The following is a 24,397-nucleotide window of genomic DNA, read 5'->3' on the forward strand; positions in this document are numbered from 1 at the left end:
CATATATTTTTGTCTCATATGCGCATGTACTCTTCGGCATGTTTTTTGCTCTTCATAAGTAGCTTCAATCATTCAATTATTGCCGTGTTTGTATATACTTGTGATTTACATTTGTTTTGCCACTAAACCATTTTCCCTCATTAAGAGTAATTTCTAAATGTACAATCATCGGCACTGTGCGTCCATAACTTTGTAAATATTTCTGAAAGCACCTGACATAGCACAGTGTTCATGCTCCGCAAATTGCCATAGAACTTTGAAAAATCAGATTTTCCCATTGGTTTGCCTAATCCTTTCATCAATTGCAGTCAATCCAAGATGGCAGACTCCTTTTGTAACACTAGCAACCCTCCATAGCCTAAGGTTGAAACGCTCGGCTCAAAGGAGATTAATGCTCGACTTGAGGGAAAGGAAGTAAAGTTCAAATTTGTTTGTGAGGATGCTAATTTGGCCCTTCATGTTCTTGCTTTGGTAGATTTTCCCAATATGGCTACTTGAGCCATTAAACACTTTAAAACTCTAGATGGAGAAGTAAGAGACAAACAGTGTAATTACAAAAGGTTTTGGAGACATCATTATGACAATCCCATAGAAAAAAGTAAATTATCAAGTGCTTGCTGCCTACTAAAGACATATTGAGATCACTTTTAATAGCCCTATGGCTCATCCAAATTTAAACCTAAAACCCAGTTAGTTTTGTTTTCCTTTGTTGACGACACCTTCAGTAATACACCCTGGTGTAAATGCCAATGGTTCCTTAGTAAAACCTCCTCATAAGTTCTCTCGCTTGTTCAATTTTCACATTTTAATACTATGCTGCCAGCACGGCACAAAATTAGTAATTTTACATAAGTCCCTCCTGTTCCATCCTTATTTTCCAATTTAAAGTCAGGGCTTAATCAGACTCAATCATCTTTGTCTATACTGCTATGATATTGCATTCTGGAGGAAATGCCAACCATGGTCTTAATGCAGATCCCCCTATTGGTAACGCCAATACTACCCATCCTAACCGTGTATGTGTAGCTGCCTTGTAGTGATTGTCCCGTCATCAAATACTTAAATACCGCTCCAATATGTCAGGTTGTTAACATACCATCCCACGGACCAGTGCACTCCCTGTCTGCCTCATTGGCAGCTTCTACTTGGGATATTTCAGCGAGTGATATACCAGAGAAATTTAGAGGTATCACAGAGTTCTTTATCTCCGGAGCGAATATCTCGAGTGATATCGTGTATAAATCGGGGACATATTAATAACAAGCCATGGTTATCCTTCCCTGAATAGAGTTAACATTATCTCAAAGCATAAGGGACAGGGTAGGATGCATGAGAGAGAGAGCTGTTACAACTCCTGATCTCAAAGATGTGCTACGACTAGCACGCTTCCTGTTGATCCATTCCGCTGCTTCGTGTTGATCCATTCCCCTTCGCAGCCCCATCTTTGCTGTTCGCTTGGAGAGTTTCTGCCACTTAGCTTTATGAGTGTTTTATGATCATGGATGCTTCAACTTCTTCCTCATCGACCAAGTTGAGTATCCACCCTTGCTAGTGTTGGAAAAATTCTTGTCTCCACCCACCCAGTTTTCTTATATTATGTTGCATGCTTTTAATGTTCCGAAGCCGGCAGACTATCGGCGCCATTTATCATGTCGTCAAACACTGAAATTTTAAGTTATTTAGTCATTTACTTTAGGAATATGTTATTTTATTATTCTAAACTGTGCTATGTATATGGTATCCCCAATCCTTCCTTGGTGTTTCTTTTGTGCTTTTTATCAGGATTGGCTTAGGCTAGCCTACCCTAGCCATTGGCCATACTTGGTAAATGTTCACTAGTGCACCACTCCCTTCTTTCACCAAACCTTATGGGTTGGGTGAGGCCGTCTATCCTCCCACGCTGTCGATTCGTCACGGTGGGGAGCTGCGGTCTTGAGGGTCCTTTTGGGAGTTGGATAGTGTTCTGTTACCCTAGGGTGACTGCTTTTCACCTTCCACTTAGCTTGGGTTGCCAGATGTCCCGATTTTGCTGAGCATCTCCTGAATTTGATAATTTTGTCCCGTGTCCCAGCCAAGACCCTCACAGGACACCCTTTTGTCCCGCATTTAGTTCGTCATAAGAATATGTAAATAAGTGGATAAAATATCAACAAATTAGAATCCATACCTTATGATATAATGTAAAATGGTGATTTTTTGTTGAAATTACAATGACGAAAATATAAATTGAAAATATGAATTGAATAACCAAAACATTTTACTAAAGGTTTACTGTGTTTACATAAAACAGCCAATCGTGTTTGCACCTTGTTAAATTATTGAAGTGCTTGGCTGCTTAAAAGAACTCGTAGCAGTTATAAAGGCAAGAATGAATGAAAAGTTTATCCCTCTCAGTGTTAATGATAATGATGTCACATCTCAAGAGATGAAGAAATTCCTATTCGAGGTGGATAACTAATACGTCACTTACCATGACTATGTTGAGAAATGGGTTAATTTCATCGTTAGAAAATTTTGATGTCTTTTCGTAGATGTTATTGGGTGTACTTCCAGTATGGGAACTTCTTGTCTGGAGTTAAAAGATAAAGGTGTAAAAATTTACGACAACCTGCTTTTCTGCCAGTGGTCAACTAATAAAAACCTCCTTGATCAACAAATACAAAAAAAAAAAAAACGTGATAAATGAATGACCAAGATGTGTCATGCAAGATGGTTTCCTATCATTCAGCAGTTGGACTTCAAAGGACAGTATTCTGAAATATTAATGTTGTGTGAATATCTATATAGTATTCCTGCTCATAATGCAATTGTGGAGGGTGTCTTTTCTATTATGACTGTTCAATGGATAGATGAGAGGAATAAGTTGGATGTGTTAACTATAAAAGCTATTTTGCAGTATAAATGGAATATGAATTGTCATTGCAGAAAATTTTACAGAAAGGTAATAGCAAATATGGACTTTCTGAAAAAGGCTAAGTCATCTGAGAAATACAATTAAAAGTTCATGTCTTATTTCTGTGCTCATGAATTCCTTATCGTCATATATCTTCATGTTTTTCGTATGAAAAAAGTTTGTTTCATAATTATTGATTACTTCTTTTCCAAGTTAGTCTCGTTTTTTTTTAGTTTTTTTTATTGCAATTTGCATATATTAATTTTCCTAGTTTTTATTTTCTTCATATCTCATTAAAATAATTGCTTGATTTTTTTCGAGACGTATGCATATTGATCTGGGTGTGTATATATACTATATATGTAAAAATTTATATATAGATATAAGGGTTATAGGCTGGGAATTGAGAGATTTAAGTGTCCCGGATTGTTTATCTTGGAATCTGGCAATCCTACACTTAGCCTATATGTTTGGTGAGGCGGTACAGGTCTCGGGATTCTGTCCCTTGTGTCTACTTATGTTTACCCATTAGAGCACATTACCCCAGTTCTGATGCTAACTAATAGACCTCCTTATGTCGCCTTAACCATCATTAGGCTTCTCTCTTAGTCTTTGGTAGGCTATGCCTGGTTGTGAGGACTTGTCCTTCGTGCCTTATCACGGCAACCCCTCCGGGACACTATTGTTGTTCCATGTTGCTGTTGGGCCTTCCTGCCATGCTGCCTAACCATTTTCTGATTCTCCCATCACCACCCCTCCTTCCCCTTTCCTTGTGCCTGTTAGTGTGCCTACTTGTAGGCTATCTTTCCTGGCCTAGGTAGATGAGATTTCTCCTCCCCTGGTAGAAATCTCTCTGCTGCCTTATAGTCCACCCTTGGGTGTTTCTGTGCCCCTTCCCCTTCTTAGTTAGGCCATAACCTGACTGTACCGGAACTATGATCCTCTTGTTTAGTCATCTCACCCTAGCTTTTGAGCTTTCCCTCGCCTGCTAGGAGGCTAGGCTTACCTACACAATTCTCTCATGGCCTAACCCTATCTACCCCAGAACTATGTTCCTCTAGTCTAGTCATCTCACCCTAGCTTTTGAGCTTTCCCTCACCTGCTAGGAGGCAAGGCTTGCCTACATAGTTCTGCTATGGCCTAACCCTAACTAGGCGCAGAATTGGTACCCCTTGGGTCACTCCTCTTCTCCTATGTCTGCAGCCTCTCTTCCTGTGCTATATCCCTCTTGCTATGGGGTCTTGACTCCCTTGCCTGATTAACCTATCTAGGCAGAGGTGCCACCTTCTGTTTCTGCTTCCTGTCTTGTCAGCTTGAGATATCCCTCTAGCTATGGAGTCTTGACCCTTGCCGGATTACCCTATCTAGACAGAGGTGCCGCCTCCTTTCTCTGCTTCCAGTCTTGTCAGCTTGAGTTTTTATAGCACTGGCTGTGCGTTGGTTATGGGTCACCCCCTCTGCCGCCTCAGTTGCAGCCTTAGACTAGTCATTTGCTCTTTCCTATTCCACATCTGAGGAACATTGTTCTCTGGAGTTGGTCGACTGGATCCTGCCTGGTTGTCAGGACACTCTTTGAATTTTTAATTCTTAGCATCCTGCCCATCCTGTACCCCCACCTTGTGTAAGTTAATGATAATGATTAGGTTCTGGCTAGTTCTCTTATTATCTGCCTTTCACTCCTGTACTTCCCATTGAGTGTGGACACTTTCCTTGGGATTGTCCACTCTACCGCCTTGTGTCGGCATGCCTTAGGTATTGACAGGTCATTCTTTTCTGGCTATTAGAAATAGTTGCCGCCTCCCAGCTGCTCCCAGCTGCTGCCTCCCAGCTGCTGCCGCCTCGGGGGCAGCTGTTGCTGGTCTAGGCAGTACGATGAGTGAACTTACTTTCTTAAGCTGTTCTGATAGACCTACTCTGGAGGTTCTGGTATTCCTTTGATGTGATCCTTTCCGCCATATTCCTACTACACCGTCATTATATTTTGCTTCATAAATTATTTCAGATTTCTGAGCTGTTTGGCATGTGTTCTATTATATTTTAGATTTAGCCATTCTTTAGTTGAAGGATTATCTAAGATAGGATATATAACTTTTTTTTTCCTAATTTTAAGATATGATATTTTAAAGATGTTCCGGTACTCATTTACATTTCTTATCTTTACAGGTCGCTGATGACATGGAGTGTTCTACGGTAACCTGTACCATGCAGGTCACGCTATCCTGTGGCCATAAGACCTGCCAGAAACATAGAAGTTGCCATCTGTTCAAGGGATCCACTGCAATCTGGAACCCTACTGACGGCAAGGTTTGCATGGCTCTCCTTCAGACCGTTTTCTATACCACTGACGTCTCCTTGGACATCCGAGATCGAAGTCGGAAGACGCTCCGACACTGGGTAGGAGGCTTCCAGAAGAGCTCTCAAAAAGGTCCCCCTTATATTCCTTCTTTGGAACTGAAGGACCTCCTCTTTCTCAAGGCTGAGGTATCCTCCGTTTTTGGTTACCATTTTACGACGGTCCAACTCCCGATGGTACCAGCAGATCATGCAGAGGATGAAGTCTGAGACGCTCTGCAAGTCATGAGCTTGGGCAGGGATGACATGTCTAGTACTTCTTCTGTTTCATCAGAAAAGGAGAGGATCCTGCTAACCTCGGAAGCCTTGGAAGAGTCATTAGATGTACATCAGGTGAGTGTAGTTCCCAATACCTCCTTACTTTCTACCCAAGCCCCAGCTTCCACCTCCACCCCGGTTCTGATATTAGACAAACCTTTGTTACCCAGTAATTTAGAACTAATGGCATCCATGAAAGCTTTCACGGAAAACTTAACCGCCAAATATGAACGTTCTCAAGTAGATCTAACAGTGAGGATAGAAGCATTACAACAGGCACCTGTTTCTAAGGCTCCCCCATCTTCGAGCCTACCAGAATGCACAGTTAAGAACCCTTGGTGCTATGCTGAGAATGTGGCCTTAACAAAAGGGTTCCAAGCCAGTTTCAGACTTGGAATTCTTTCCATCGATTGATAGCTATCCTTACTGTTACGTAAGGCTTAACTCAGAAGTCTCCATTATGGATGATATGATCACTAAGGAAACAATCATTCTGGATCATGGCAAGGCTCAATCCCTTTTGATCAGGAAGGTCAAGTTGGCTGAATTCACTAATATCCAACTTTCTGCCTTCGGCAGGAAACAGGCCACTTTTGTGGCCCCCAAAGATAACGTCTTCCCCTTTGCCTCTAAAAGCTTAGAGGACGTATTGAAAGCAGTAAGGAGGAACAGACCCTTTCCAGTGCCAGAGGAATTTAAATCTGTCTCTCTATCCCTTACCTATAATTTTAATAATTGCGAGTACGTACAACATACATTCACTGTTGGAAAACTAGATAAAGCTGTTGGAGACAAACAGCTTAAAGAGAAACTGCCTAGGATTCCCGAATCCATATTGAAGGGAGAGCTGGAAGCTAAAGAGAGACTTTCTGTCTCTCTATCCTTCCGATCTTATATAGAGATGATTATTGGAAACTATTATAAATCTGATCTCTTCCCTGTCTTAGCTAAAACTCACATAATCATGTTTCATAGGGATCTCCATGCTTTCGTCCTAGCCAGAAGGGCAAGTAGAGAACACGTTCTAGCTGCTGCTATGATCAGAGATGAACCCAGAAAACTGATCGACTCCAACATCTGGGGGAAGGATCTCTTCCCTGAGAAGCTGGTTAAAGAAGTCATGGAAAACGTGACTCAGGAGAATAAGAGCCTTATGGACAAGTGGGGTATTTCCTCTCAACGAAAATTTACCCCCAATGAAGGACCTCAACCCAAGGTCAAGAAGCCCAGAAGTCACTTCAAAGGAACGAAACCCTTTCCTGTCTCCATCCTTCAACCCAGTATACGAGAGCTACCACCACGTTTCACCATGCCAAAGCTCATAGGAAGGGCTCCAGTAAAAGGGAAGGTTTGGAAGAGGCGGCCGAACTAGAGGCTGAGGAAGTAGAGTTAAGACGTCTAAAGTTGCAGGTCCTTCGCAACAAAAATGAGGAGCTTTCAGTAGGGGGACGACCTCACCTGTTCAGGGATTAATGTGAATTTGATCCTAGGGCTTACAGCATAATCTCAAAAGGGCTTGGGTGGAAATGGAGACTGAAACCACCCTAGTTCAAGAGGTTCTTTCAACCCACAACCCCCTTTTTGGAGGATTACGTTCAGAACCTTCTCCGGAAGGGAGTCATTCGTTCCACAAAATCCATGAAATTTCAAGAGCGGCTATTCTGTATGCCCAAGGAAGATTCGAACACTCTTCAAACTATTCTGGACTTGTTCCCACTAAACAAATTCATTCTGAACGACAAGTTCCAGATGCTGACTATCTCGCAAATAAGGACCCTACTACCCCAGGGGGCCTACACCGTCTCCATAGATCTTACAGATGCCCATTGGCATCTTCCGATAGGTTTCAGACTGGCAAGAAAGGCCTACATATACAGAGCTATGCCCTTTGGGCTCAGTATAGCTCCAAGGATTTTCATGAAACTAGTCGAGGCCATTGTCCAACAACTTCGGAACAGAGGCCTTCAGGTGATGGTGTACCTGGACGACTGGTTATTCTGGGCTGCAACAAAGTAGGAATATTTTCAAATAGCCCAAGAGGTCATGAACTTCCTACAATCTCTGGCCTTCCAAATCAACCTCGAGAAGTCCAGGATATCTCTAGCTCGGAAATTCCAGTGGTTAAGATACTTGAATCTACAGTCACACACCCTCTCGCTACCACAAGGCAAGAGAAAGGAAATCACAAACTTGGTCAGGCGCCTACTTTGTTCAAAAGTACTCATCAGACGACAACAAGAAAGGGTGTTGAGGTTGTTACAGTTCGATGCCGTGACAGACCCAATCCTGGAAGCAAGGCTCAAAGATGCATCAGAGTCTGGATAAGAAAGGCATCCAATGCTCGGAGAGATCTTTTCCACAAAACCGCGGCCTTACTGCCAAAGCAGCTCAAGCCGTGATCCACTGCTAAGAGTCTATCGAACCACGTCCCTCTACAGTACCTTCCTTCTTCCATGACTATTCACAAGGACTCCTCGGAACAAGGTTGGGGAGGATACTCCTTTTCCAAGAAAGTGAAGGGCTAGTGGTCGATAGCATTTCAGAAGTTTCACATCAATGATCTGGAAGCTATGGCAGTTTTTCTGAATCTGAAGAGACTATGCCCAAAGACGAAATCACACGCCAAATTGGTCATCGACAACAACACAATAGTGCACTGTGTCAACAAACAGCGCTCCAGATCTCCTCAGATCAATCATGTAATCCTACCCATTCTCTCTTTAGCAAGAAAGAGGAAATGGCATCTTTTAGCAGTTCACCTCGTAGGGGTTCACAATGTGATGGTGGACGCCCTGTCGAGATCCAAGCCTCGGGAAACAGAATGGTCTCTGGACGTAAAATCATTCTGTTTCATTCTAGAGCAAGTCCCGGAACTGCAAATAGATCTATTTGCAACAAGCTTCAACAAAAAACTTCCCCGATATGTAGCACCAAACTTGGACCAGGAAGCGACAGGAATGGATGCGATGTCTCTGGATTGGAAGCAGTGGTCTCACATCTACCTATTTCCTTCATTTAACCTCCTACTGAAAGTACTGAACAAACTACAGACTTTCAAGGGAACAGCAGCTCTGGTGGCTCCTAAGTGGCCCAAGAGTAATTGATACCCTCTTGTTCTGGAACTCAAACCTCTCCAGATTCCTCTAGTATCTCCAGTGCTGTCCTAGGTTGTTCAATTTCTTGCCCTCGTGGCTGAAAGAAAATTCGGAGTCGAGAGGGAAAGAATTGACTTCATAGAAGGGTACATTTGTCTTCCTGGAAAAAATAGGTTGGGTTTGTGAAGTCATCAGCCCTCTTCTATATCTATGGACTTCTGTATTTCTTTCTTTATTTCACTACATGATCAAGGTCTATCCTCTACAACTATTGCGTCATGTAAGTCGGAACTAACTAGACCGATCGTGTATGCTTTTGATATCGAACTCAATAGCAATCTATTCAATAAGATCCCAAAGGCTTGTGTTAAACTGAAGCCTAATGCTCCTCCCAAGGCTATATCATGGTCGTTGGATAAAGTCTAGCACTTTGCCTCTTTAATAGATAACTCCTCTGCCTCTCTAAGGGATCTTACTCAGAAGTCTATCTTTTTTGCTTGCTATGGCTTCTGGTGCTAGACTTAGTGAGATTGTGGCCATTTCAAGGGATAATGGTCACATTTAATTCTTGGATTCGGGAGAGGTAAACCTTTATCCGGATCCTGCATTCTTGGCGAAAAACAAACTTTCCGCGAAACGCTTTGTGCCCTGGAAAATTGTTCTACTACAGGAGGACCCTTTCTCTGCCTCGTGGAGAGGCTTAAGCCTAATCATCCAAGAGCCAGGTCTTTAAAGGCGGTCAACATTTAAAGGAGAGTCGACAAGATCTAACCTTTCTCTGAAACAGCTAAGGTCCAAACTCACCTTCTTCATCGGAAGGGCTGACCCAGAAATTACTCCAGCAGGTCATGACCCTAGAAAAGTTGCCTCATCCTTAAATTTTTTCCAATCTATATCCTTTGCAGATTTACAGGTTTGCACAAGCTGGAAATCTTCAAGTGGTCTTCAAACATTACCTACGTCAGTTGGAAGAGATTAAACACTTTGTGGTGGCTGCTGGTAGTGTGATTAAACCAGCTTCTTGAGTGTTGTGCACGGACTTGTTTAGACTGTATAATTAGGACTTCTTAGTCTACATTGTGCAATTGGATTAGGATATTTTGTTCCATATGCCCTTTTAATGTTGTAACGAGTTACAGGTGATATTTTCTTATGTCACAAGTTTACTGTTTTACTACTCGGTTTCATAATTTGGGGTCTGAAAACTCAGGTTTTCTGTATATACTTATATTTATATATATATATATATATATATATATATATATATATATATATATATATATATATATATATATATATATATATATATATATATATATATATATATATATATATATCTATATATATATACACACACACACACACACACACACATATATATATATATATATATATATATATATATATATATATATATATATATATATATATATATCTTGTTGTATTATTATTACTACATGTATGTACATTTGGAAACATTAAAAGATGATTATTCCTTTTTGTGTTTCCTTTCCTTAGACCTGCTGTCTATATGAATGTAGTGTATCAAAAAGTGTTTTCACATAATGGAAACAAGGTTCTTCACAGTGGGTGGGACTGTGCTATTGATTTAATTTGTTCCTACCTTTGTACAAACTTCTCGCTTACTCTCATCGTTTTTTACCATAGTACTAATGTTGTAGGAAATATGGTTATATCTATGGAGTTACAGGGTTAAAACTCTTCTGGTCACAACTGAGAATGATAATTCTCTGGTACAATTCTATTAGAACTACATAGGTTGAGGCCTCCCCCCGCCCCCCCCCCCCCCCCCCAAGAAAAAAAAAAACGAATTTTGACATAGGAAAATCTATTTTTTGATGAGATAGCCATGTCGTCCTGATGGAGAGCTTGTTACCTTCTATCCCCTCCCATTTTCAGTATGAGACCTCGTGTCATGCCATGGCTGCTCCTGGAATGGTTTAACAAGAAGCGTGTTAGTCGTAGCACATCTTTGAGATCGGGAGTTGTAACGGCTCTCTCGCCCATGTATCCTACTCTGTCCCTTATCCTTCGAAACAAGGTGAACTCTATTCGGGGAAGGATAACCATGGCTTGTTAATAACACGTTCCTGATTTATACACGATATCTCTCAGGATATTCGCTCTGGAGGTGAAGAACTCCGTTATACCTCTAAGGTAAATTTCTCTGGTATATCACTCGCAGAAATATCCCAAGTAGAAGCTGCTAATGAGGAAATTCCATCAGAACAACATGGCTATCTCTATTGGATATGGTGTTGGTTATCACAGTTAAATACTGCCCCCAAACATACCTGGAATAACAACAATTAATTGTAGAGAATGTTCCTATCCCAGCATCTTCGCCGACTTGTCTTCTAGGTTGGATCAGATATAATCAGTTCTACAGCTCTGCTCTACAGTAACAACTTCTGACTTTCGAGTGAGAATATGTAAACAAAACTCGTACACAACAATACAAAAATAACAAATGAGCATCAGTCTATAAAAGATTGAATCCACTTGCAATACAAAAGTAAGAAGAATCACATCCTAACTTTAAGATAATTAATTAATGATTAAATCCTTTATAACATACGCTACTACACTTATAAACTATGTTGGAACATATTCTGTCAATGCAATACTGTGCAAAATTACTCTTAATACCCGTGGTGCATATAGTATTACAGTACAAAATACATAACATTCTCCTCCCCCTTAACTTGACATTGTACAAAACTTTACAAATCTAATCTCTCAGGGGGCTTCCCTCTATTTATCCTATAGAGAAGTAGTCTAACTTCATCCTGTACTCGTACATGAATATATTCTGAATATACATCTGATGTTAGAACATCTTGGTTAATATTTGATTTAACTACTTCTGAAAATGTTCCATCTCTAAGATTCACCTGATCTACAGGATTTTTATTTAACGGCAGTAATTGATCAACATGACGTTTTGCAATATTTCCACCAACTTAAAAATCATAATGTAAATTTCCTATATCTTTTATAATTTCTCTTGGTACCCACTTTTCTGGAGTATTGTATGATCTCACCATGACATTAGAATAAGGGGAAAATTGTCTCACTTTTGGAAGACTTTCTAATTGCTTATACCCTTTTCTTCTAAATCACTTTGTAAACTTAGATACAACTAATCTAACTTAACCTAATCCTTCTCCCCATCAACAAATTTGATAGTGTCATATCTGTTATGCTGTGCTGAGTCGTTCTAAAAGACATTAAAAACTTTGACACATTAAAAAAATATGTTATGTGTATGTGCTTTTCAGCACTTCATGTTATGCTTAAATGTTTAAACAAATCTTTCAGCCTCCCCATTCCTGAGAGGATGATACATTGCTGAAAATATAAGTTTAATACCATTTACAACAGAAAACTCTGCAAATTCCTGTGAGGTCAACTGTGGACCATTATCAGTTACAATTCTTTTTGGAATTCCATGTGTAGATTTTTTTTCATTAATTCTTTAACAGTTGCGTAATATGTTGTTGTCTTCATTGGAATTATTTTGAAGGTAGTAGGTTGGCCAGGGCACCAGCCGCCCGTTGAGATACTACCACTAGAGAGGTATTGGATCCTTTGACTGGCCAGACAGTAATGCATTGGATCCCTCTTTCTAGTCACGGCTTATTTTTTCCTTGCCTACACTTACACAGAATAGTCTGGCCTATTCTTTACATATTCTCATCTTTCCTCATACATCTGACAACAATGAGATACTTAACACTTCTTCACCCAAGGGGTTAATTACTGTACTGCAATTTGTTCAGTGTACTTTCCTCTTGGTAAGGGTAGAAGAGACTCTTTAGCTATGGTAAGTAGCTCTTCTAGGAGAAGGACACTCCAAAATTAAACCATTGTTCTCTAGTCTTGGGTAGTGCCATAGCCTCTGTACCATGGTCTTCCACTGTCTTGGGTTAGAGTTCTCTTGCTTGAGGGTACACTCAGGCACACTATTCTATCTTTATTTTTTTTTTCTTCCTCTTGTTTTTTTTAAATGGTGTGTTGGACAGGCTTAATAGAAGGGCCATGGATGCCTGGTGGTTTATCAAGAGGTTGTCTTTTCCTTTTTCTGATTTTATCTTCTCAAAACCATCCTTACTGTCCTCCCTTCAGTTGAAGTGGCTATCCTGGAGGGTATTTAGCCTTGCATGGTGTATCGGCTCCTCCATGTTGACCAGTTTTTCCGACTTTTTACTATAGTCTATGGGTATCATCAATCACTTTTTTTATTATTCTGTACATATTGTTTTTGTTATAATTCTTGTTAATCTAGTTTTTAAGTATGATGTCTCTTTTTTATTTCAATTAATTCTTATGCTGTCTGGAGACATTGAGCGAAATCCGGGACCAGTACGTCCTAGATTTCGTCAATGTCGTCTTCTGTATTGCAATATTCGTGGTCTTCATGCAAATATCCAAGACCTTACAGTTGCGTCCAGACAGTATGATATTCTTTTGTGCTCAGAAACTTTGGTTTCTAATATGAGGCACTCATCTGAGCTCCTTATAACTGGTTTTAGGAAGCCAATAATGCTGAAACGTGATGCCATTCCTAGGGCCAGGGGAATGGCGGTGTATATTAGGACCGAGTACCCTGCTTCTCATAAGTCCTGCTATCAATGTGGATGTCATGAGATTCAGGTAATAAAGGTTTGTGGCAGGCATAACAACTTTTATTTGTGTTCGATCTACCGGAATCCAGACATGGATGATTCTATCTTCGATTGTCTTCTTACCATTTTGGCTAAGATACAAGAAGATGATAGAAAGGCTTCTTTTGTCTTTGTTGGTGATTTTAATGCTCACCATATGGAGTGGTTAAGTTCTATCTCTCCTACCGATCGCCATGGCTTAAGAGCTTTAGACTTTGCCTCTGAATCAGGCTGTGAGCAAATCATAAATGAAGCTACTCACAGGTCTGGTAATTGCTTGGACCTCGTATACACTGACTCCCCTGGCGTTATAACTAGTAAGGTTGGTTCTCCAGTCGGGACTTCTGATCATGCCTTGATTTCATTATTAGTGAAGACTGAGCAGCCTGTCCCTGATATATCATATTCCTGTAAAATTTATATGAAATCCCAAGCAGACTGGAATGGGATTTTGCATGATCTTTTGTCCTTGAATTGGTCACAATTATATAATAGTGTAGATCCTGTTGTCTCTTTGAATGAGAATCTAGTCAACATAATTGATAGCCGTATCCCTTCTCGTGTGCTAAGGTACCGAATGAAGGACAAACCGTGGTTCAATGATGATTGTAGACGTGCTTATTTGGAGAAGCAGGAGGCCTATCACCTTTGGAAGGGTAACAGATCAGATTTGACCTGGAACAACTATACTCAGCTTCGAGCTTTTGCTCAGAGAGTTTATGCCTCAACTGAAAAGGAGTACAATTTAATCATAAAAGAAACCCTCTCTGGTACAAATCAGGAACATAAATGGTGGTCTACCCTTAAATCTGCACTCTTTGGTGTAGATGCAACAGTTCCTCCTTTACTTAAACCAGATGGCTCAGTCACTCACTGTCCAAAGGAAAAGGCAACCCTTTTGGCTGATGTTTTTGACAGTAATCAGAGTAATGAAAAACTTGAACTTCCTCATTCCTGTTTTCCTGAGGCTAAACTAACTAGTTTAGCTTTTCGATCTCGTGAGATTAAAGCTCTGTTGATGGACCTTGATGCTTATGGAGGTGTAGACCCAAATGGTATTTTTCCTTTGTTTTTTATAAAGACAGCAGATTTCTTAGCTCCAAAGTTATCTGTTATTTTCTGCAAGTTAGCAAGAAGAGGAGCTTTTAGCACTTGTTGGAGAATTGGTAATGTTACTCCTCTATGTAAATGTGTTTGTGGTAGCTCAAGTCCCACTGATTACCGCCCAATTTCCATAACTCCCATATTATCTAAAGTTTTTGAACGTCTTCTGGCAAAACGTCTTAATAGGTTTGCTGAAGGTAATCAGCTATTCCCTAGTTTGCAATTTGGTTTTCGTAAAGGCCTTGGAGCATGTGATGCCCTTCTTACAATCTCCAATGCAGTACAGAAATCCCTTGATTGTGGTCGGGAAGTTCGTATGATTGGCCTTGATTTTAGTGCTGCCTTTGACCGTGTTAATCATGAGGCCCTTGTTTTCAAACTGTAACAGTTGGGAGTGGGTGGGTCGTTTCTTAGCATTATTATTGATTTTTTAAGTAGTAGATCTCAAAGAGTAGTTGTTGATGGGCACCATAGTGAGTTTAGGAATGTGATATCCGGTGTTCCACAGGGTAGTATTCTTGGCCCATTACTTTTCATACTATATACACATGACATGTGGTTTGGCCTAGAAAATAAGCTTGTTGCATATGCAGATGATGCTACTCTCTGTGCATCAATTCCATCCCCTGAATGTAGATCTGGGGTTGGTGAATCCCTTAATAGAGATTTAGCTAAAATTAGTGCATGGTGTAAGTTATGGGGTATGAAGTTGAATCCTAACAAAACTCAAAGTATGATTGTAAGTAGGTCAAGGACGGTGGCTCCTCAACATCCGGATCTCAGTATTGATAATGTTTCTTTAAATTTGTATGACTCTTTCAAAATTTTAGGTGTGTTTCTCGATAGCAAATTAACTTTTGAGAAACATATAAGGTCTGTGTCTTCTTCAATTGCTCAAAAAATTGGCTTATTGAGAAAGTCTTTTAAGATATTCGGTGATCAATCTATTCTGAAGAAGTGTTTTAATTCTTTTATTCTACCTTGTTTTGAGTATTGTTCTTCTGTCTGGTCTTCAGCTGCTGATTCGCATCTTAATTTGTTGGACAGAAACTTACGGTCTATTAAATTTCTTATTCCTGATCTAGATATTAATCTCTGGCACCGTCGTTCAATTAGTTCATTATGCATGTTACATAAGATTTTTCATAACTCTGACCATCCTTTACATTCAGATCTCCCTGGACAATTCTATCCTGTTCGTAATACTAGGCAGGCAGTTAATTCTAATAGCCAAGCCTTTTCCATCATAAGACTCAATACTACGCAGTACTCTAGAAGTTTTATTCCAGCTGTTACCAAGTTGTGGAATGATCTTCCTAATCGGGTTGTTGAATCAGTAGAACTTCAAAAGTTCAAAGTTGGAGCAAATGCTTTTTTGTTGACCAGGCGGACATGAGTCCTTTTATAGTTTATATATGACATATTTGTTTTTGACGTTAATAGTTTATATATGACATATCTGTTATGACGTTTTTACTTTTTTTAGAATGATTTATTGTTAATTTGTTCTCTTCAGTTATTTATATCCTTATTTCCTTTCCTCACTGGGCTATTTTTCCCTATTGGAGCCCCTGGGCTTATAGCATCTTGCTTTTCCAATTAGGGTTGTAGCTTGGATAGTAATAATAATAATAATATTTCAGGCCACTTACTGTAAGCATCTACAACTATCAAAAACAAATAACCTAAGGAAAGACCTGCAAAATCTATGTGCACTCTTTGCCATGGATACCTGGGTAACTCCTATGGGTGCATTCTAGCAAGCTATGGGTTGTTCTATTGCGTAGCACAATTCATACAATTTCTTAAAATACTTCAATATCGTTATCTACCCCTGGCCACCAGACAAAAGTCCTTGCAATAGACTTTGATCTGAAAATACCTTGGTGATCAGCATGTATTTCAGACAAAACCCTATTCCTTAGTGAACTAGGAATAATTACTTTTGACCTTTTCATTGAAAAACCTTGTGCTATACTCAATTCATTCCATATATCTATATAGGGTTACAATTTGCCTCATTTCCACATAACTCCCTACCTGTCATTAAATTCTCTAAAACCTTTCTAAGTATTGGGTCTTTCTTGGTATTGTGTGCAATATCCTTGGCTGTAATGGGTACATCATATACTGAAACTAGCAATATACTATCATCATACTCTTTTGGTGCTTTGTCTACTGGAAATGTAGATAAAGCATCTGCATTACCCATCTTTGATGTAGGATGATATTCTATATCGTAATTATATGTGGCTAACGCAATTGCCTAACGTTGTAGTGTTACAGTTACCAAGGTAAGTAAACTTGCTCTTGGATACAATATTACTAATAGAGGTTTATGATCTGTAACAAATGTGAACTTTTTCCTTCCATAAAGATGCATATGAAATTTCTTAACTCCACACACTAATACTTAACCTTCTTTTTCTATTTGAGAGTAATTCCTTTCTGCCTTGTTCTATACTCTAGAAGCAAAAGCAATTGGCTTTTCTGTTCCATCCGGCATGACGTGAGATAATACTGCGCCTAAACCTATGTTCGATGCATCACAAACTGATTTAACTGGTAAATCCAATCGATAATGTACTAGACATGTAGATGAAGTTATTCTTTGCTTGATTCTTTCAAAAGATTCCTGACAATCTTTTATCCAATTCCACTCCACACCCTTATTCAGTAAGTTATACAATGGATGTGCGATTGTAGATAAATTCTAAATGAAATTTCCATAAAATGTTAATAAATCTAAAAAAGATTTTAGTTCCTTAAAATTTTCTGGTACCTTCGTTGATTTCACCGTTTTAATTTTCTCCTTAATCGTATGAATACTTTTGCCATTAATTACAAAACCTAAGTGTTTCACTGAATCAACTTCTGAATTAAATTTTTCTTATTCACTCTATTATGTTCCTTCAACTTCTTCAGAACTGCCTGTAATCTTTCTCTATGTTCTCTTTTATCTTTACCAGAGACTAAAATATCATCTATGAAAATGAATACTCCTTGCATTCCTGAAAAAAATCTTCTCCATAGTTTGTTGCCATATAGCTGGACTGCTTGCTATTCCATAAGGCAATCTCTTTGGCCTATACAAACCTAAGGATGTATTTACTGTACATAGTTCTTGTGAATTTTCATCCACGGGAAGCTGTTGAAATGCTTGTCTAAGATCTAACTTAAAAAATACAGTACATCCTGAAATAACTGCAAACATGTCTTTTGGATGTGATAATGGATGTTGAGCTACCTGAAGCTGTGGATTTAATGTTACCTTGTAATCTCCACATATCCTAACCTGACCATTTTCCTTCACAATAGGAACTAATGGTGTAGCCCAATCTGAGTAACTTTTTCCCAAGAACCTTCACTTTTTTATTTCTGTTTCAACAGCACTTTTCATTGCATATGGTACTGGTCTTGGAGCAAACAATCTTGGAGTACTATCTAATTTCAAAACTAAAATTGCCTTTGCTTACTTAAGTGAACCAACTTTACCTTCAAACTCTGATAGAATATTATCCAGAGTCACTTTATTCTTATGTTCATCTTGTGTACCTGTAACCTTCAAAATACTAGGCCAATCTAATTTTATATACAGTAATTTAACCAATCCAAACATAGTAAAGTTTGTCCTTTACTTTTAACCACCGTTAATGGCATTCTGTCTAACTTCTGATCTTTATACCGTACTTCTATGTTCGAAGCACCTATTACCTGAATATAAAAACCATCCTAACCTTTCAAAACTCGATCTGTACTTTCTAATAACAAATTAGGAATGGTTTTAGCTGTTTTCTCAGACATAATTGATACATCAGATGCTGTGTCAACTTGCATTACAATTGGTTTACCATTTATGATCACTTATACCAATGTGTTTCTTTACACCTTTGTTGATGGAATTAATACAAAATGCAAATTCTGACCTATCCTGATTATCATGAACATTTTCCGTATTATTCTCTTGGATTACAGTATCAACTGCTGCACTTATTTCCTTTGCGTACTGTTTAAGGAATATACAAACATTTGAAAAATGTCTCGTTTTTCCACAATTCTGGCATGTTTGTCCTGTAGCAGGGCATTTCTTTTCTTCGTATGTAGGATGATCAGTTTTACCACACCTATAGCATTTGGGTTTTTCCTGTTGCTTCTGCGTATAGGTCTGATTCTGATCTTTGTGAGCATTAGAGTTCGGCAATTTCCTATGACTAGACTTTGACATATTCTTCCTCTGATTTTCATTGTCTTTCAACTTTGAGCCTATCTTACTAATTTTAGAATTTTCCATTCTATTGCTTTTAGAATTACCTATTATATTACTTTGCCTATTTGTTTCTAGAGCTCTGCCTATAATCAATACCTTCTCTAGCATCAAATCTTTATCTTGCAATAATTTTTTTTCTTAGCTCTTGTGATGTGCAATGGGCAGTGACTTGATCTATGATAAGATTTTCTAACTCTAGAAATTCACATGGCACAGTTAAATTTTCAAGTCTAGTCACAAATGCATCTAAGCTCTCATGGTCTTTCTGATATGACTGTGCTATAATTTGATACCTTTTGATTTGCATTTCTTTTATCACAATTTGCGTTCGTTTGATCCTCTTTACTTGATGTTAAGATGTCCGTTTCTTTCAATGTAAATTTATGTAATAAAGCAAGATTAGGTTAATTACACCTTCGTATTTTTACTCCATCATTTATTCGATTATGTCTCTTATGAATATATAATCTTGGGGCAGTGTACCCGCTACATTGGAAGGAGTAAGCAAGTCTAAATAACTAGAGTAATAGTGTGTTAGCGAGTGACTTAGTATTGAATCTATTTGCTTCGAAGGTAAAGATCCTTATCTTTTACTTTTACTCTACAATACATCACTGGTCCTATCCATTGCCATTGTCTCAATAATTACATATCGTAAAATTCCTGTCCAGCATCTCACTGGGGTCCCTGGGACGGAGCCGAAACAGAGCTTAAGAGTGTAGATGACCTTAGTCCTGACAAAGCTAAAGTAGGCCATCAAATTACTTTTATTTCACGTGTGGAGTTTTTTTTTTTTTTTTTTTTAGAGTGAAGGTGAACTACGTCATCAAAGTTATTAACAGGGTGTTTGTGCCTTGAGTGATAATACTCCTTTTCCTCCCCTGCTGATCTTTGTCCTGACGTAAGGAGACTTTCCCGGAACAACAAGTTCCCACTCAACAATTAAATAAAAACACGATTCTTCCACATTTGCGTTAAAACTCAATAGCATAAAATTTCGTCACAGGTAAACTGCTCATAGATTACGTCAAACTTTATTCAGAGCATAACACACTCCCCATAACCTGTCCAAATGGGCCAATAAGTAAACTTTCTTTGCAACCCCCCCAAAGAAAAAAAAATTCCTTTTACCTCCCTAAGGCATTTTAGGGACAAACTATCCTATCAGTTTAACTCACAACGGCTGATTAATGAATAAAAAAAATGCATGAATTTTTCTATTTGCATTGTTAACTACAGAAACACATTCAGTATGAGCCTAATTCCCCTAAATAACAGGTAGTAACAACTGACTATGTAAACTAATAAAGATAAAAATATCATAACTGAAATCCCAATTTTGATAAAATTCTTCACCCACTTGGCTTACATGGGCCAAATCCTCTTACTTTCATTCAGCCTGAGTCATCAAAATCTGTCACAAAGGATAGCGTTTCCCATACTTAAAGCACAACAACAGCTCATCTTCTACCTCCATTCACTCAGTACTTGACATCTTTCATAACTTTTACACAAATCTCGTAATATATGACATTACTCGTCTAGCATAGGACGTATAACTAAGAACACTAGGAAAAACAAACAATTTAAGAACAATAGCACGAAAAAAGAAAAAAAAAAAGTGAAAAAATAAACTGAGCGCTCAAAACCTTAAAATTACGTCCTAAAATTATACATACAGTATTTCGGCATAAACGAAACTATAGAAACAGAAAACAACAAAACAGAGAAAACAACGTCATACACATTAACAACAGTCCTCTTCGCTTTTAGAGAAGTCACTGAGACTTACATAAGTCAACAAATCATCTAACTAGCGTCTTGTTACCGTCATAAAACAGCGCAAAGTCTAAATTACTCGAATTTCTCCCAGTGATTCACAAAATCACTTCACTGAAAAAAAAAAAAAATCACCTTTCTCATTATAATTTGATACAAGAATATACTTTATCCTAACTTAATCTGACATAAAAACATTTGTTACTTTTTCTCATCAGACATTAATCAATTAATGAGGGACAATGGTATAGCTACTCATATCTACAGTACTCTCGAACTCAGTTTTTTTCTGATAACACGATCCCTTACATTAATCAGTCAAAGAAACGCTCACATTCACCCACTAAATGTATGTTGGAATTTCCTTTACACCTAAAACTATTTGTTATTATTTCGCTTCCTCTTTCTGTCTCGGCGAATCAGAGTTTCATGCTGGCTAATCTGTTTTCAAACATATGAAGTCTCTTATGGCTTTCGCTGCCTTGTGGTTGTCACAATTTCAATACAAGCGAGAAAAAAGTATGTTTTTCTAACTACAAAAAATAAAATTTTAGGTTACTTTTGTTTTCTAAATTCTCATTGTTTGTAAATGGTTTTACATTGCTGTTCCGAAAGTTGTCATATGGGGGAGTATTACTGAACAGAGAAATTTTTATTTACCAAATTCTAAGTCCCACTACAACTTTTATAACAAGGCTACTGTGTCATACATGTCTGCTCTTAACATATTCCAAACTCTATTCATCAGACAAAAAATGAAAAAGCTTATGGCAGCTGGTTCTTCATTCGATAATTTCTCAGATTTTTTCATGTTAATTACTTCGTTCTTGCGAGTTAAAAACAACGGACAGACCTAACTAAGAATTCTAATTCCCTTCTTAACACGTTGCCAGATAGCACCTAATAACAATTACTTGTCAAGATTTTTCCAACACTACTCAGCTCCTTACGACGTCATAAAACAAAGTCAAATCTGACTTTTAAGTCAAAGAAGTTACGTTACTTGTCAAAATCTTAAATTTCTTTTCAGTACAAAAAAGGGAAAGAAAAAAAAAAAAACTTACCCATGATGCGCCCTCACGCAGTAACCGTGACGTCATAATGCTTTACTCGGGGATCCCTCACATAATCACCGTTCACTTTCTTCCTTTCATTTAAACTCAAAGTTGTCGGATTTTTAATATTGAATTAGAATCATGCTTCACGTTAAATCATTTGACGTTACTTTCTTAAAATAATTTGTTAACGATGCTCGGTGTCATCAATCAGACCAAAACATCAGTGAAACAAATCATTTATGAAACACTGTGGCTAGAAGAAACTAAATGCAAGTTCTTTAAATTGCGCCTGTGACAAATTACTAATTACCTAACAACTGTTGGCAACTGAAATTAATGCGACTATTACGTTAACAAACTCGCCTTCGTTAATCAAAATGATCTTCAGACAAAAACTGACAAACACTTAGTTTAACACTTTCATTTTACATTTCACAACGAATTAAGTAAGCTATTAATCATAGTCAATACGGTGTGTGATGTAAAAACAAATATTGCAACAAGAATTTCCTTAGTTACACTTCATTTTCTACAATTCTACTAAGTACATACTTAAAAAGGACATCGTAAGATCTTCAAAGATTAAGTCCTAACACTGAGTTACAAGCAATGCCTAACAACATCGTATATGACAAACATTTCTTCTCTCAAATTAAATACCTGTTATCGTTGTTAACACAGAATTGTTTCAACATGTGACCATACTTCTTTTCCAAAAATCCCATTTAACACGTTTGGCAACGAAGGTCTTAAATAACAAGAACAAATTACTTCAAACTAAAGAAATAATGCAGTGAAAATTCACAGTTTACACAGTGTAAAGAACAATTTATTATTCATATACACAGCAACAAAAACATTGACTATTTATTCTCTTAAGAAAGATCAATCTTTACTCGGATCTTTAACACTGAAAACATCTCCCTCCACTAAATACTTTCTTCAATCAAAACTAGTGTTCTTTGCTTAAACATTACATAAGAGAACGGAATTACAATTCCGTTACTCGACACACTTTTACAAAATCTTACAACATATTCGTTAATCATAAAACTACAGATTTTGTACATGTTACTTAACTTATGTGTGGGTTGCTTGCTGTGGGTGGCTTTGGGTCCTCTGTCCCACAAAGGCTGTCTGGGAACTCTTCCAATTTTCGGGATGGTCCAGGGGTTTCGTGAGCGCTCCGTGTTAGTCAGAGCACCTGCTGCTGTTGATTCGATAACGAAGTCCTCCATAATTATTGCATTTACGAGCACCCCAACTGCTCCTGATGATCCGCTGGTAGGACTACATAGAAGGGTCCTGGCCCGCCATCGCGTATGGCGAGTTTCGATGCTGTTGCTCCCGCGACGGGAAACTGAATAGATCGTCAATTGTGGGCGTACATGTGGGCGTACCGTTTTCGTTCCTCTCAGGAACATTGTCGTGTCGGGGATGAGTGTTTCCTTACGAATGGTTCCTCACTTGGGCGTCTTCTATCCCGGTCCGACCATCTTGGCGGAAGGGCACTAAGGTCTCTTCACTGCTGGTCCTCCGAGGGTGAGTAGTTTATGCCTTCCCTCCCGGCTGCTACTATTCTCGACATCCTCGTCAGGATTTTCTTCTTAATTTTTGTAAGGACATCCAATCGTCCTTTATCTTCTTTCGTTATGCTTTTTAACTTTCTTTTCCTTCCGAGATTTTCTTTTCCTCTTATAATATGTCTACTTGCTTCTCGTGTGTCATCAGTTTCCCTCTCATTCTTTTTTCTTATTTCATCATCGTTCACGTCTAAAGTCAATTTTTGGTAGCTACAGCACTCTGTCTTTTGCTCATTATTGTACTTATTTCTAATCCTCTTCATACCGCCGCTGCCACCAATGTGCCACATGGTTTATGGAAATTAAGTAATAAATGATGGGAGTCGGGAAATTAGACAACTTCCACATCGTAAAGATTTATTGTCTAAGTTAATTTTCACAGAGACATGAGCAGAAATCAACTTCAAAGGGATGAAATGAATAGTCACCAGAACTCTAAATCTTTCTAATTACATAAAAGAGAAAATATAAGGCTCTCACTGACTTTCAAATTACTGGAACAGTTTACTGTAAAATGCTCATAATTGTAAATAATATTGAATCATTTTACAGATACAGACACACTCGGAGAGAACGGACTTGGAGGGGAAACTGTTAAAATCCATTATAAATTGATAGATATTGGGGGCCCTGTTGCGTATCGATGCCAGCCATGGCGGATGGGCTTACAATGGGTTGCCCAATCATGACTTGAACCTGGACTCGAATAACTACTCTTAGCTTCCCAGCTGTTCTTATTGTTAGAACATTTCTGGGGGGTTGGAGGGTTTTTGTTGTCTCTGGGTCGCGGTGACAGGTGATGCAACCGCATCCAGCCAAGACTCGCCTTCTTTACATCCACTTCCCCCGGTGTACATTTTGTCATGGAAATTGATTCAGTACACGTGGGCTTAGGTCAGCACATATCTAACAATGACAGAAAATTGGTTCAAACTGATTTCCACACTACCCAGGAACGTGGAGATGAGGTCACAGGTCGGCAACCGCCGCCCTACTTCCTGCACACTTACCTAATCCAAATAACGGCTAATTAGAATATGTCTAAACTCCCATGAATGATTTATTTTAATCCCCCTGTATTGTGACACAAGAAGAAGAGAAATTAGATAGAATAATGTGCCCGAGTGTACCCTCAAGCAAGAGAACTCTAACCCAAGACAGTGGAAGACCATTGTACAGAGGCTATGGCACTACCTGTGACTAGAGAACAATGGTTTGATATTGGAGTGTCCTTCTCCTAGATGATATGATTACCATAGCTAAAGAGTCTCTTCTACCCTTACCAAGAAGAAAGTAGCCACTGAATAATTACAGTGCAGT

The 24,397-nt window shown here is 38.6% G+C and overlaps 1 protein-coding gene across 1 annotated transcript in view; it reads right to left on the bottom strand.

Moving 5' to 3' along the window:
* Positions 1–11,342: 11,342 nt before the first annotated feature.
* LOC137639554 (cilia- and flagella-associated protein 58-like) overlaps positions 11,343–24,397 on the bottom strand; it is a 238,763-nt gene continuing 225,708 nt past the window's right edge. The window contains exons 13-15 of the mRNA XM_068371818.1: positions 16,855–17,103; positions 16,431–16,602; positions 11,343–11,581 (exon numbers count right to left, since the gene is read on the bottom strand). Coding sequence (XP_068227919.1) covers positions 11,343–11,581; positions 16,431–16,602; positions 16,855–17,103 — 660 coding nt within the window. The remainder of the gene's footprint in view (positions 11,582–16,430; positions 16,603–16,854; positions 17,104–24,397) is intronic.

This window comes from Palaemon carinicauda, chromosome 4 (assembly GCF_036898095.1).
Source record: "Palaemon carinicauda isolate YSFRI2023 chromosome 4, ASM3689809v2, whole genome shotgun sequence".
NCBI classification, from domain to species: Eukaryota; Metazoa; Arthropoda; class Malacostraca; order Decapoda; family Palaemonidae; genus Palaemon; species Palaemon carinicauda.